The sequence below is a fragment of the Balaenoptera musculus genome, chromosome 2 (assembly GCF_009873245.2).
Source record: "Balaenoptera musculus isolate JJ_BM4_2016_0621 chromosome 2, mBalMus1.pri.v3, whole genome shotgun sequence".
Taxonomy (NCBI): Eukaryota; Metazoa; Chordata; class Mammalia; order Artiodactyla; family Balaenopteridae; genus Balaenoptera; species Balaenoptera musculus.
Window position 1 is genome coordinate 174077391 of NC_045786.1, and position 14811 is coordinate 174092201.

The following is a 14811-nucleotide window of genomic DNA, read 5'->3' on the forward strand; positions in this document are numbered from 1 at the left end:
TTGATCGTTCACAGAATCACAGATCTTGAGACGTTCAAGGAAGTAAAGGGAGTAGCAGAGCCGGAACCAGAACTGCAGGTTCCACGTGTATATACGCTTGTGTGTGTGTGTTTATGAAATCATGGGTGTCTGGGATGTGTTGTCATTCTTCCTGAGAATTCAGGATTCTTAACAGCATACTCATCAGTAAACTACGAGAAAGGAGTATAAATATTCTAATCCAGAAGAAAGACTTAGGCGATACATGTTTATCCATTTGGGCAGGCTAAGTCAAATGGAGTTGCATTTATCTTATTCTGTGGATTTATAAACAAATAGTGCCTCCCAAAGTTTATTAAACATCTCATTTTCAAATCCTATTTCAAGCATGAAACTTTTAACTAAGTTCAGATGGTTTAAAACAGGCTTTGAGATGGGCCACTTCTCAGGAAATCCACACCCAGACTTCTCCAGAGCGCTGAGAGCTGTGTCCTAGCCAAGGAAAAACGGAAAGACGAAGAAAGGGAATTCTGATAGCTGTCTTCTTTTAGGAAAAAGAAAAATTTATTGACTCAAGACTAAAAGCCAAAGGCCTGGAACTGAGAGCTGAATCAGGTGAGTGAGTTCTTTTTCTGCCAACACTGGTTTTGTTTGAGTAACTATATGAGAAGGTGTGAAGACAGAGTGTTAAGGCCTCCCTGGCTGTCCAGCGGTTAAAACCCACACTCCCACTGCATGGGGTGCAGGTTCCACCCCTGGCCAGGGAACTAGATCCCACGTGCCTCTCGGCACAAACAAAAAAAAAAAGAAAAGAAAAACAAAGGATGTTGACTGAAGTAGAGAAAGCTCAGGGAGCAGGTCATGGCTCCATGGGGCAGGCGCTCTGAGGGTGTCCTCAGTGCTACGTACGTCTGTCCTCCTCCTGCTCCCTCTTCTGTCTTTGGGTGAGGTCAGCCCTCTCGTCATTTTGGGTCATTCTGATCGATGACCTCTTTCTGACCTTTGGACTTACATCCGAGGTCCCATGGCTTCAGCAATCTCTGTCTCTTCTGCCCTGGCTTCTCTTCCCTGATTCCTGATGGCAGTTCATGGTCCCACTGACCATGAGCCGGAAACTGCAGAGTCATCCTGGAAGCCCCTCCCCACCCCTTCATCCTTCATCTCTCCACCAGATTTACCTCTTAGGTGTTTCTCAGCACCTTTGCTACTCCCTGTCCTTTTTTTTTTTTTTTTTTTTAATAAATTTATTTATTTATTTTTGGCTGCGTTGGGTCTTTGTTGCTGTGCACAGGCTTCCTCTAGTTGTGCCTCACCGGCTTTAGAGCGCAGGCTCAGTAGTTGTGGCGCACGGGCTTAGTTGCTCGGTGGCATGTGGGATCTTCCCGGACCAGGGCTTGAACCCGTGTTCTCTGCGTTGGCGGGCAGATTCTCAACCACTACGCCACCAGGGCAGTCCTTACTCCCTCTCCTTTAAACATGGCTTTAATTCAGGCTCTTGTTAATTCTCTGCCTATTGCAGTATCTTCCTAATTGGTTCCCTGGCCCCCAGTCTTTGAATCAGGGGTCAGCAGACTTTCTGTAAAGGGCTAGATAGTAAATAGTTTAGTCTCTCTGGGCCATATGGGTCTCTCCTTCAACTGGTCAGCTCTGCTGTTGTTCTGTGAAAGCAGCCATAGAAAATACATAGATTAATGGGCGTGAACTTGTCCCAATAAAACTGTATTTACAAAATCAGCTAGTAGGCCAGATTTGGCCTGCAGGCTGTAGTTTCACAACTCATGCCTTAAATCCATTCTTTGCAGTGTAGCCAGTCTGTTCTACCCAAAATGCAGTTCTGATAGTTGCCACTCAGCTTAGGTTTTTAGATTTCCTGTGACGACAGAGTGACAGCTGTGCTCCTCCTTCTCGATTGGAGGCCTGCCCGGCCCCTGCCCGTTTTACCTGTTTCGTGTCTTGTTCCCCAGGCTGCGCACTTCATGTGTCAGGGGTGCAGACTGCATTCAGTTCCCTCTGCCTACCGTGCTGTCCTTTCTTTTGGACGGAGAATCTAGTGCTCAAAATAACCTTTAATCATTTTCTCTTGGTGTTGATGTTAGGCCTGAATAAGATTTTGTACCGTCGGTTAAACAGACATCTACTGTCAAAACATTCTGATGGAAAATCTGAAATCGTTGACCCCCAAAGCCAGGTCTGTGTTGGGCTAAAGCACCGTGACCCTCCCTGCTCGTGGTAGCCTTGCCTGGGCTCATTAGAATAGAAGTCTGGGGAGGATGGAGTTAGCCCCACACTGGGCCCAGTCGTATGCTGTCTGCTGCACGGGCCCCACTGAGGGTCTGGGAGGGCAGGAGTGAGCAGGAAAGGGTGCTATGTCCTATCAGTTTTTGTTTGTTTTTTGGTTGTTTTTTTGGGGGGGCAATAAATATTTTAATTTTTGTTTTATTTTTATGGTGACAGACAATTTTCAAGTTTATTTCTTTTTTTTTTTAATACAAAGCTAAACCACAAACAGGTACAACCGAGACATTTTATCTCCCATTTACACACTCCCATTGAATCCTCCTCCAACTGGCTGACCGCTGAGCAGGCAAGTGTGGGGTGAGGGGAAGACTTTCTTAGGTAGCACCGTCCTGAGGCCGGGGGCGGGGGCATCGAGGCGAGGACAGGCTCTCATCCCGAAGCAGAGAATGAGAGCCCCGACTTCAGGACTGTGCCCTTTGCACATATGTTCTGTTTTATTTCCCATGGTGACCCAATGAAGTAGGTACTGTTACTTTTACCATTTTGTAGATGAGGAGCCCGAGGGCAAGTTGTTTGACCAAAATCACAGAGTGAGTAAGTGGAGGGGCCTAGGTCCTGACCTGGAGAGTGGGTTCCCAGGGAGGCCCCCGGGCCACTGTCGTCTATGAGTATCATGGATTCCTACTGATGGCGTTACTGAGTGTTGAAAGACGGGCCTTAATTAGATTTCAGATTAGTCTGGTAAGAAAACAGGAAAGAGTATGTTGAGGAAAGGACTCATGAAGGGAGGTGCCGCTCTGTCAGCTGTTTAAACAGTTACCAGGCTGCAGGGATGGAATTGGGGGCGGGGGGACAGGTGTGTCACCCCCGTGGGCCAGAGCACGCATGTGTGACACCTGAGTGCAGGGGCCTCGCAGAACCCAGGAAAGAGGAGTTTCGTTTAATAAGTGATGTTGGAGAAACTAATTATTTTTGACCCAAAAAGATAAATTTAGATTCATGCTCCCTGTAATACAAATGTATTCCAAACAGATGAAAAAGTTAATTATTAAAAATCAATTGTTTATGGAGTAAAAAGTTAAATACATCGCTCCTAGTTGTAGGAAGTCTAACAATAAAAGTGACCCTCCATTATCTGGAGGAGTGATGATTCCCTGAGCTTGACAGTAAAGGTAGAAAGATTCAAGAACGTGAAAACTGACAATGTCTGGATTAGTCAGGACTCCCTATGATCTGTCCTCCTGGAAAGGAGAGTTTGCTGAGGGGACACGAAGTGGCTCAGACACAGGACCAGGGGAGAGCCGGGCCCAGGCATGGCCTGCACTCAGACACTGGCCCTAGAGGCAACCCAGGACATCCTCCCCTCCTCTCGTTTCACCTCCTGTCTACCCCACTGCTTCAGCCTTCTCTTGCTGTAAACAGGCTTTTTCCACCTCTCAGTTTATACCTCCCAGGTCCAAGGAAGTAGCCAGACTGAGGCTCTGCCCAGGCGGGGTTCTGTTGAAGGAGTGAGGCTGCTCCACAGACAGTGCCCAGCAGACCTGAGGGCCAGGCAAAGGGGTCCACGTCCAGGAGGCACATTAAACGCGAACGGCAGGTGGCAGGAGGCGTTTGTGGGCAGAGATGAAGAGGCGTGTGGACTTTATGAAAAGCCTTAACAAATTTGTAGAAATAACAAAACACCTGCAGATGAATAATGTGACTACAAGAAAAAAACTCCTCAAACTAAATTTCACAGTGCCTATTAAAACAGCACCTAGGGACTTCCCTGGTGGCGCAGTGGTTAAGAATCCGCCTGCCAATGCAGGCGACACGGGTTCGAACCCTGGTCCAGCAAGATCCCACATGCCGTGGAGCACCTGAGCCCATGCGCCACACCTGCTGAGCCTGAGCTCCAGAGCCCGCAAGCCACAACTACTGAGCCCACGTGCCGCAACTACTGAAGCCCCCGCACCTAGAGCCCGTGCTCCGCAACAAGAGAAGCCACCGCAATGAGAAGCCCGCGCACTGCAACAAAGAATAGCCCCCCCTCACCGCAACTAGAGAAAGCCCGTGCGCAGCAGCGAAGACCCAATGCAGCCAAAAATAAATAAATAAAAAATAAAAATAAAAAAAAAACAAACAGCACCTAGGCCTTGTTTTATGCTTACTGAACTCAAGGAGATGTTTTCCCAGCTCCTTTTCCAGAAGGATTTAGTTGCATGAAGTACGCATATGCCAAGAAGCGGGGAAATTATGACCACTGAATATCTAAGAATTCATCCTATAGGAAAACATGGGAGGACTTCACTCTGTTCCTTGCAGCATTGTCTTTCATTGCCAAACAATGGGAAGTATCTAAATATCCAGTCATTTCAGATTAGATAAGGCTGTGGTGGCCCACTGCGCACTGGATGTTCACTGGAATATTCTGCAGCAGTCTAGGAACGTTATTGACTTCATTTCAAGTGCGAGAAGTAGAATACCATGACGTCAGCTCTGCCTGCCCCCAGATTAAATCTCGTGTAAGGCAGGCAGTGCTGTGGGAGGGTTCTTGCCTCTAGTTTCTTTTACTGCTGAAGTGTTTATGCAGCTGGAGCCGGGTGCCATCAGGATGGATTTACTTTAAGTCAGCTGGTATTTAAGAAACACCCACTCGGTTTTTGGTAAATGTGTAATAAATTAGATTGTTCTGCCTGTCATTCTTAGTATTACTAAAGTTCAGTATCACATTGCAGTGTTGACAGGTGTGGAATCTGAATTACTCAGCAAACGTTTATGGTGCTTCTGCTTTATGCTGTGCGTCACCTGGGAATGTTTGGGCAGGACACCAAACTAGACCAGTAGCTGAAGGTGGCACCCCCACCTGTCCTTAGAACCCTGGGGCGCCTGCGGTGCTGCCGGCAGCGGTGACGAGCGCGCCCCTCTGTGCCAGGCCCGTCCCACCTGCCACACTGACCGCGACTCAGTTTGTCTCAGAGCAGCCTTATGAGGTGTGCTGCTGTGATCCGCGTCGTGGAGCCCGGAGAAGCCACAGGGCCGGCGAGGGACGGAGCCCCGGCCCGTGGAGCCACTGCCTGCGGGGCCGGGAGGACACGTCCCACCTCCTCAGCACCTCTCGTCATCGTGTGAGAGGCAGGGGAGGCTGGCTGGAGGGTGCGCAGGCGCCTCTCCCTGGAGGACCGGCGGGACCCGCTTGCAGCTTAGGAGACGCCGCTGCTCTCGGCCAGCGTGCGCGCCCCGCTCCCCGGAGCGAGAGCTCCGTGTGTGGCCCCGCATCGCGCTCCAGCCCTGCCTGCCCTCCGCCCCTCACTCTGTGTTCAGCCACGTCTCTGCCTCGCCACACCCGTCACTTGCTCTGCCCGTGCTGCTCCCCTTCTGTGCCCTGTGGGATCCTGGCTGGACTGTCCCCTTCCCTGGGAGCCTTCGGCTTCCCTCCCCTCCTCAGGCAGCTGGTTGTCCCTCTCTTTCCCCCATCAGCATCCACCCCTTGATTGATTCCAGGTATTTACTGAACACCTGCCACATCCCAGGCTAGTCCTGGGGACCAGCTGGGGACGAGACGGAGCCACGGCCTCGCCTTTGTGGAGCGGAGCTCCTTGCGTGGGCCGGGCGGGTGACCAGCAGACGAGCAGCTCGGCGAACGCGCTCCGCACTCCCGGGCTGTTGACCGCAGGGGAGGACGAAGCCGAGGGGAGCGCAGGAGCCGGCGTTTTAACGGGGGCCTCGGGGAAGCCCCCTCGGAGGGGCGGCGTCTGGGGAGGTGGCGAGAGGGTCTTCCAGATGCAGGTTTTGAGGAGCAGCAGGAGGCTGGGTCAGAGGAGCGAGGGCGCGTGGAATCGACTGCTCTTCGCTCAGCCCGCGGGGGTCTAGGTGGCGTGTGGGCCCCTGCTCAGGCTAGCCGGGAGGTGGCCCTTCTGCCTCTGTGGGGGACAGCCACGCTTGTACTGTGCGGTCTGCGTTTGCCTTTGTGCTGTGTGAGTTCAGGGTTGGCCACTTTCCCTCCTGTTTCTGTAGAAATGTGCCCTGGGGTCACCTTCCCAGCTTTGTCTCTGTCTCCCAAAAATCCTGGTGCGGTTGAAGTGTCAGCATCAGCTTTGCAGCCAGGAAACACGGCCTCTGTCTGGAGTCCTGGCGAGTGGACTAACCCCGGGGGGAGCCGGAGCGGGGGCCTCTCTGGATGGGGGTGCTCTGCAAGTGCAGGGACCCTGGGTGCGACGCCTGTTTGGAGCTTGGGGCTTCTAAGCCAGAGGGCTCTCTCCCCAGTTTCCTCCTCCCACCAGCTCCTGGCAGCCACTAGTCTACTTTCTGTCTCTATGAATTTGCCTATTCTGGACATTTCCAGATAAATGTCATCATATACAGGCATACCTCATTTGTGCTTTGAAGATACTGTGTTTTTTACAAATTAAATGTTTGTGGTAACCCTGTATAGAGCAAGTCTATTGGCGCAATTTTTCCAACAGCATGATTTTGTAATTAAGGTATGTATGGTTTTTTAGACATAATGCTATTGCTCACTTAATAGACCTCAGTATAGTGTAAACATAACTTTATATGCATTGGGAAACCAAAGAATTCATGTGACTCACTTTACTGCAATACTTGCTTCATTGTAGTGGTCTGGGACCAAACCCTCAATATCTCCAAGGTCTGCCTGTAATATGTAGTGTTTTATGTGTGCCTTCTTTCACTTAAGTGTGTGTTTTCAAGGTTCATCCATGTTGTAGCATGTATCACTACATTGAAGATTCTTTTCTATGGCTGAATAATATTCCACTATATGGACATACCACATTTTGTTTATCCATCAGTTGATGGACATTTGGGTTGTTTCCACTTTTTGACTATTATGAATAACACTGCTGTGAACAGTCACGTATATACCTGTAAGTGGGATGCAGGGTCATATGGTAACTCTATGTTTAACTTTCTGAGGAACTGCCAAGCTGTTTTTCAAAGTGGCTGCATCATTTTACATTCCAACCAGCAATATGTAAGAGTTCCAATATCTCTATATCCTCATCAACACTTGTTATTGTTTGTCTTTTTGATTGTAGTCATCCTAGTGAGTGTGAAGTGATCTTACTATCTTTTTAAGTTGAATTTCCTTAATGACTCATTAGTCATTAGTTGAATATCTTTTCATGTTCTTATTTGCCATTTTTATATCTCCTTTGGAGAAATGTTTATTCAAATCCTTTAAAATTGGGTTATTTTAAAGGATTTAATTGGGTTATTTCTCTTTTTATTGTTGAGTTGTAAGAGTTCTTTACATACTCTGGATATTAGACCCGTATTAGAAGGATGATTTGCAAATATTTTCTCCCATTCTGTAGGTTGTCTTTTCACTTTTTCAGTAGTGCCCTTCGAAGCACAAAAATTTTAAATTTTGATGAAATCCGGACTTCCCTCGTGGTGCAGTGGTTAAGAATCTGCCTGCCAACACAGAGGACATGGGTTCAATCCCTGGTCCGGGAAGATCCCACATGCCGTGGAGCAACTAAGCCCGTGGGCCACAACTACTGAGCCCATGTGCCACAACTACTGAAGCCTGTGCGCCTAGAGCCCGTGCTCTGTAACAAGAGAAGCCACTGCAATGAGAAGCCCACACACCACAGCAAAGAGTAGCCCCCGCTTGCCACAACTATAGAAAGCCTGTGCGCAGCAGTGAAGACCCAACACAGCCAAAAATAAATAAAATAAATTAAATTAAAAAAAAATTTTGGGGGGGATGGAATCCAACTTATCTATTTTTTTCTTTGTTTGCCTGTGCTTTAGGTGCCATATCTAAAATGCATTGCCTAATTCAAGGTGATGAAGATTTGCACGTGTTTTCTTCCAAGAATTGTATAGTTTTATCTCTTACATTTAGGTCTTTGATTCATTTTGAGGTTATTTTTGTTTATGGTGTGAGATGGGATTCAGCTTGTTTTTTTTTTTACATGTAGATAATCGAGTTGTCCTAAGCATTGTTTGTTGAAAAGACTATTTGTCCCCATTGAATTGTCTTGACACCCTTGTCGAAAATCACTTGCCCATAAATGTTTGGGTTTAGCTCTGTTCTATTGATCTATAAGCCTGTTCTTCTGCTGGTATCACACTGTCTTGATTACTGTAGCTTTGTAGTAAGTTTTGAATATAAGAAGTGTGAATCCTCCAACTATGATTTTCTTTGCCAAGGTTGCTTTGGCTACTGGGTTTCCTTGCATTTTTATATAAATTTTAGAATCCACTTACCAATTTCTTCTGTTTTTTGGTTTTTTTTGGCCGCACCACGCAGCGTGTGGGATCTTAGTTCCCCGACCAGGGATTGAACCTGGACCCCAGCAGTGAAAGCAAGTCCTAACCACTGGACCGCCAGGGAATTCCCTGTCAATTTCTGGGGAAAAAAAAAAAAAAAAAAGCCAGCTGGGGTTTTGGTAGGGTTTGTTTTGAATCTATATGTCATTACGGGGGAGTGTTGCCACCTTAACGGTATTAGGTCTTTGAAACCATGAACATGGGATGTCTTTCCATTTATTTAGGTCCTTCGTTTCTATGTTTTGTAGTTTTTAAATGTGTAAGTCTTATACTTCCTGTCTTAAATTTATCCTGTCTTTTATTCTTTTTGATGCTGTTGTAAATGGAATTGTTTTCTTAATTTTGTTTTCAGATTGTTTATTGCAAGTGTATAGAAATAGTTGATATTTGTGTATTGATCTTGTATCCTGCAATCCTGCTGAACTCATTTGTTAATTCTAATAATTGTTTGTAGAACCCTTCCCCTTAAGTCTTAATGTTTAAGTTGAAATTAATTTTCAGGTCAAAAAGCAACATTGAATGCAGAAGAAATGGCTGACTTTTACAAGCAATTTTTAAGTAAAAATTTTCAGAAGCACATGTATTACAACAGGTGGGTGTCTACTTTTTTCCTGAAAATTTGAATATCACAACCGTATTGTCTAGGATTATTTTGCTATCTGAATTTAACATTTGTGTTTATATTAAAGGTAGAAGTTGCTATCAACTTAGTTTTCGCACTTTTAAATAAAATTGACAGCTTAAAGTTGTTTGCGTGGCATCCCTAAAGCAGCTTGCACCCCTAGTGCGTAGACAGTGGGTTCTACACAGCACTTCCCACTGGAAGGAACCCGGACTCCACTGAGAAGCACAGTCTGGGGCAGGAGCAGCACAAGAGGAGTCGAGACGTCTTGTGTTTGAAAGTGAGGAAGCTCGGAGCCCAGCGGGGTCATGTGAGAACAGCCCAGAAGGCGACTCGAGGGGCTCCCGTAGGCCAGAGACGGAGCCATTGCAGCCACACCAAGAAAGTGACGGCTGTGGATTAAAAATCTATCACATATGCTAACATCTTTGCGATCATAATGACACTGAGTGGCCCACAGGCACCGCGGGGTATTGCTAGGCAGCCAACCCATTGTTCTGAAAATCGATACGTGAAGGAGCGCCTCCAAAGAACACTCACCTCTCCTGCCTTTCCTGCCCCGACTGGATTCCAGGGTAGCCAAACGAAGGAGCATTTTTCTTGGTAGAAGAATGACAGCTAACGCAGGAGTGCTGGAGTTAGATCTGGGCCTGGTCACCCCACAGCTGCTAAACCGCTGGGCAGCAAGGCTGATGGGGACTTCATAATGGATAGGTCGGGCTCATTGCGCCTGAACCCCGGTACCTCTTCACACTGTGCAGAGTGGGGCAGCGGCCTGTGTGCATCTCTGTGAGGTGCGGCAGGAGGTACCGAGCACGGCCAGGGAGGTGTCCTCACCAAAACAAGGGAACTGCAGTCCAGCAGGCCTCCGGATCTAATACCAGGTTACAGGAAAAAGATAAAAGGGTGTGTTGGGGGGCGTGGAGAGAGCGGTTCACAGACCATGCTTAAATCATAGCCTGAAGATACAGTCCCAGAAGTTGGAAGTTCTACAAGACAGACACGGTCCAGTTTCAACCAGCACCTAGGATTTAAAAAAAAAAGGAGGGGGAACTAATAGAATAAAAGAGACTTCATGCAGTGTGTAGACATTGTTTGGATCCTAATACAGACAAACCACCTAAAAAAAGGTATTTATTTTTGACAGTCAGTCAAAGGAAACTGAACAGTGACTGTATATTAGGTTGTATAGATAAGTCATTGTTCATTTTATCAGATGCAATGATGGTATTGTGGTTAGGTGTTTTTAAAAAAGGTTTTGACGGTACATAGTGATGTGTATTCCCAGGTGTGATGATAGGACGTGGCGTTTGAGATTTGCTGTGACGTTCGTAGGGCAGTGGCCACGCCGGATGGGCAGGTGGGGCAGGGTCTGGACAGTGGGGTGATCGTCGAGTCTGGAGGAGCTCTTGAGTGACACTCAGGCATAAAGCCCAGTCCTGCAGCGTCCAGGGTCTGTTGCTAATGCTGTCATGTGTCCCTCTGATCTAGCTGAGTTATTCAGTCAAGCCAGTATTAGTTAGGTTTCCCTGGACCTTTGATTTCTGGTGTGGACACAGCATGTTTGCGTCTTGCTTCCTCTCCGGTAAGCTTGATGTTTTCCGTGTGGCACTCAGAGGAGAGAGAGGGTCGGGCAGTAGTGGAGCCTGAGCGCTCCCGCTCTGTGCCCGCACCACCTCCTGCCCCTGCTTCCCTTAGGGAAACAGGAGAAGCTTAGTTTGTCTTTTACGCCACACTTCATCAGTTCAGGTTGTCTGTATCGGTGGAGTGGAATCTGGCTTTTCCTTAATAACCTAAGAACTTTAATCTCGGTGGGATACCAGTTTTCTTTTTTCTGGAAGCCTTTTTTATTAGGGCATTGCTTCCCATTTATAGCATCATTGAAGTGGATAGAAATGTAAGGATCGTTCTCGTGTGGAGAGGGGTTTTCTATCTAGCCGTGCAAAGGCTCCAGAAAACTGGTATTTTTACCTCTTGCTAGTACTTCACTTAAGCCCTTGGTTATTCTCCATTCTTCTATGCTGAGATCCAGTCAACCATTTGAGTCCAGTCTGGAATAGCAGCTCCACGTTCCCTCATTAGCTCATTTGGACGAAAAGCATTGGCACTTGTTGGCATTTCAGCTTCCAAGGGCTCAGCGCTGAGAGTCTGGAATGTGTGCTTTCCATTGTGGAAACTTGCCAAGTTTTGCCCATTCAGCTGCTGACAATGTGGTGAATTTGCAAGCTCTGACATGTTCTGTAGAGTAATTCACAGGCAAGTGAGCCTATGACAGCATGTAACTCCATCCCAGTATTTGTATGAGAAGTTCTGGAATGATCTCTTTCGAGACACAGGTTACCCAAAAGTTCAGATCATCTAGAAGAAGAAGATATGAAACTTGATGATGTTGGCATTTGGACAAGTTAGCTTCTCAACATGGAGTACTTCTGTCATGTGCTTCTTACGCAGTTAAGGTGCCAAAGCCTGGAGGGTCCCCACCGAGTTCCGGCAGAGCCTCCAGTCCTTTTCTGAGAGGTTACGCCCCCATCGCTCTACAGTTGTGTCTCCGAGAGAATGCCACTGGGCTCGGGGGGCCCCAGGGCTTCCGAGAGCTCTTTCTGTGTCTTGTAGCAAAAACTGAGGAAGGCTGCAGCAGCCTCCAGGAGTGGGAAGAGCGGGGTCGGGGTGCACTGGGCACATCAGCCTGATGAAAACCCAGGGGGAAGGAAGGCAGGCTGTTACGGGCAGTCTAGCTCTAAAGAGGGCGGGAGATGGCAGAGACGGTGAGGAAGGGTGGAAGAGGAGACGGCTGGGAGGCCTGAGCGGGGGTCACGTGTGCTTGTCCTGTTCCTCCTTAGGGACTGGTACAGGCGTAATTTTGCCATCACCTTCTTCATGGGAAAAGTGGCCCTGGAGAGGATTTGGAACAAGCTTAGACTGAAACGAAAGAAGACCATCAACTAGGAGCCCACCCTGACCCACCCGCCCAGCGTCTAAGTTGCCACGAGAAGCAGCTGCTTATAGGAGCTCGTTTTACGAGAGCTCGAAGACCTGTGTGTGCAGGGCAGGCTGGGAGGACGCGGGTCCTGGTGCGCTGTGGCCCAGGTGGCTCCGTCCTGACTGTGGATTCCAGGCTGGCTCTTGGTCATGGAAGTGATGTTAAATAAAACCCAAGCACTGTGTGCCTGTTTTCTGTGTTTTTGAATTATACCAATTTGAAAGAGAACAATATAAGGATATTAATAAAATTTCACTTGAAAAATTTGCCTCTACTGATAGGAATGTTTTGGAGGCTGGCTGCAGTGTCACCACGGCCTCACCTGACCAGTGAGCCCTGGTTATTGGAGGCCCCGGGTCCCGGCCCTGGTGAAGTGCAGCTGTCCGGGGAGGCGTCCACACACAGACCTGGAAGCAGGTGCGGCTCCTCCACCAGAGCCCAGGGGACTTTGCTACATTTATTCCAGGGAGGCAGAGCCTGTTTCCAAGGTTTTCCGGAACAGCTTTCTGTGGCTCATGTCCCTCTGCTTCAGTTCTTATAAAATCAGCATTGTTTGAAATAGGATTATGTGGTTATAAAATGATGAGGCTCTCTTTGTACTGTGTCCTGGAGCCGTGGTGGGGAAGGGGTGGGGGGACCTGCCTCAGCAGCGGGCAAGTGCCCTTCAGAGCCAGAGCATAAGGTGTCCTCTGAGGACAGATGAGACATCTGGATTTTACCAAAAGCCACTTGGCAAGCAGTTTTTATTCCAAAACGGGATGTGACAGTAGAGTCGAAAGGCTGGATTTCTTCCGTGGCTTATAAACTGCTGCCACCGAAGGTGATTTCCAAGGAGAAATTCCAGAGACCAGAGGAAGCACATCATCCCACCCCCACCCCACCCCAGGCTTTTAAGGGCCACGCGGATGGACGAGGGTGCTGCTGAAGAGGAAAGCCAGCACTGGGCGCCACTGAGCGCCGTGGTTCCTGGCGAACGCTGTGCACTCCATCAGCTCTGTGGGCTGTTAACCCAGGTGTCCATGGAGGTCCCCGGGGAGTGGAGTGCGTGCACCAAGCAGCGTGGGACACGAGGCTTCACAGAAATAACCCCATCTCACGCGTCACGCCGCTGCCTTTGCTAAACACAACCTGTCACCAGCCCATGTGACACTGTGTGTGTCTGCAAAGGAACGCCAGCACAGTTAGGGGACCAGGTCGGGCCCCGGTTCCATATGAGTGAGCCCGGAGGCATGAACTGTTCTCTAGCTTTTAATTCTTTTTTTTTAAAATTAATTAATTATTTTATTTTTGGCTGCATCGGGTCTTAGATGCGGCACGTGGGCTCTTTGTTGTGGTGCACGGGCTTCTCTCTAGTTGTGGCGTGTGGGTTTTCTCTCTCTAGTTATGGTGCATGGGTTCCAGAGCACGTGGGCTCTGTAGTTTGCAACATGCGGGCTCTAGTTGAGGCTCAAGAGCTCAGTTGCCCTGCAGCATGTGGGATCTTAGTTCCCCGACCAGGGATCGAACCCGCGTTTCCTGCATTGTAAGGCGGATTCTTTACCACTGGATCACCGGGGAAGTCCTTCTAGCTCTTTTTTAAAAAAACTTATTTATTTAATTTATTTATTATTTCTGGCTGCGTTGGGTCTTCATTGCTGCGCACGGGCTTTCTCTAGTTGTGGTGAGCAGGGGTTACTCTTTGTTGCGGTGTGCGGGCTTCTCATTGCGGTTGCTTCTCTTGTTGTGGAGCACGGGCTCTAGGCACACAGGCTTCAGTAGTTGTGGCACGTGGGCTCAGTAGTTGTGGCTCCTGGGCTCTAGAGCACAGGCTCAGTAGTTGTGGCGCACAGGCTTAGTTGCTCCACGGCATGCGGGATCTTCCTGGACCAGGGATCAAACCTGTGTCCCCTGCATTGGCAGGCGGATTCTTAACCACTGTGCCACCAGGAAAGCCCTCCCTTTTTTTTTAAAATAAATTTATTTATTTTATTTATTTATTTTTGGCTGCTTTGGGTCTTCGTTGCTGCATGCGGGCTTTCTCTAGTTGCAGCGAGCGGGCTTTCTTTAGTTGGCGGCGAGCGGGGGCTACTCTTCGTTGCAGTGCGTGGGCTTCTCATTGCGATGGCTTCTCGTTGTGGAGCATGGGCTCTAGATGCGCAGGCTTCAGTAGTTGTGGCACACGGGCTCAATAGTTGTGGCTCGTGGGCTCTAGAGCGCAGGCTCAGTAGTTGTGGCGCACGGGCTTAGTTGCTCCGCGGCATGTGGGATCTTCCCAGAGCAGGGCTTAAACCTGTGTCCCCTGCACTGGCAGGTGGATTCTTAACCGCCATGCCACCAGGGAAGTCCTCTTTCCCTGTTTAACCATAATAGCATATTGGAAAGTCTGCCTCTGGGAGGTCCAGGGGAGCGTCTTTATGACAGACCTGCACAGAGGAGCCTTCCAGAGCAGACCGATCTGCCCAAGCCCATCTCCTGGCCTCAGCTTCCTTGGCCGCAATGACACTCACCTGACAGAACCCCTGGGTGCATCCCACGTGCCTGTTGGGGATGGTGTCCGGCACTTAACAGGCTGCTCACAAATGAGGAAATTAGTGACTAATAACATTCAAAGGGTCTGGTTCCCAAGCACCTCCAGGCCTCTGTGGGGGAAGGGTGACTGGAAGCCAGCCCCTGTCATGAGTGGGAGCCAAGCATCTGCACCAGCGGGAGTTTAAGCAGGAGGTGCTGTAGG

The 14811-nt window shown here is 48.7% G+C and overlaps 1 protein-coding gene across 7 annotated transcripts in view; it reads left to right on the forward strand.

The window, feature by feature from the left end:
* Window positions 1-12661, forward strand: part of LOC118889969 (cytochrome c oxidase assembly factor 8) — a 31977-nt gene extending 19316 nt beyond the window's left edge. The window contains exons 3-6 of one of the 7 annotated variants that reach the window (XR_005018640.1): window positions 531-594; window positions 9001-9091; window positions 9189-10251; window positions 11962-12285. Coding sequence is in view for 6 of the 7 variants with exons in the window: in XM_036842120.1 (XP_036698015.1) it covers window positions 531-594; window positions 3658-3875 (282 nt within the window). In the remaining variant the exon portion in view is untranslated. Of the gene's footprint in view, window positions 1-530; window positions 595-2075; window positions 2168-2473; window positions 3623-3657; window positions 4081-7535; window positions 7592-9000; window positions 9092-9188; window positions 10252-11961; window positions 12286-12382 lie in introns of those variants that run through there. The other 6 variants (XM_036842124.1, XM_036842121.1, XM_036842123.1 and 3 more) reach the window with 6 other exon arrangements.
* Window positions 12662-14811: the final 2150 nt, after the last annotated feature.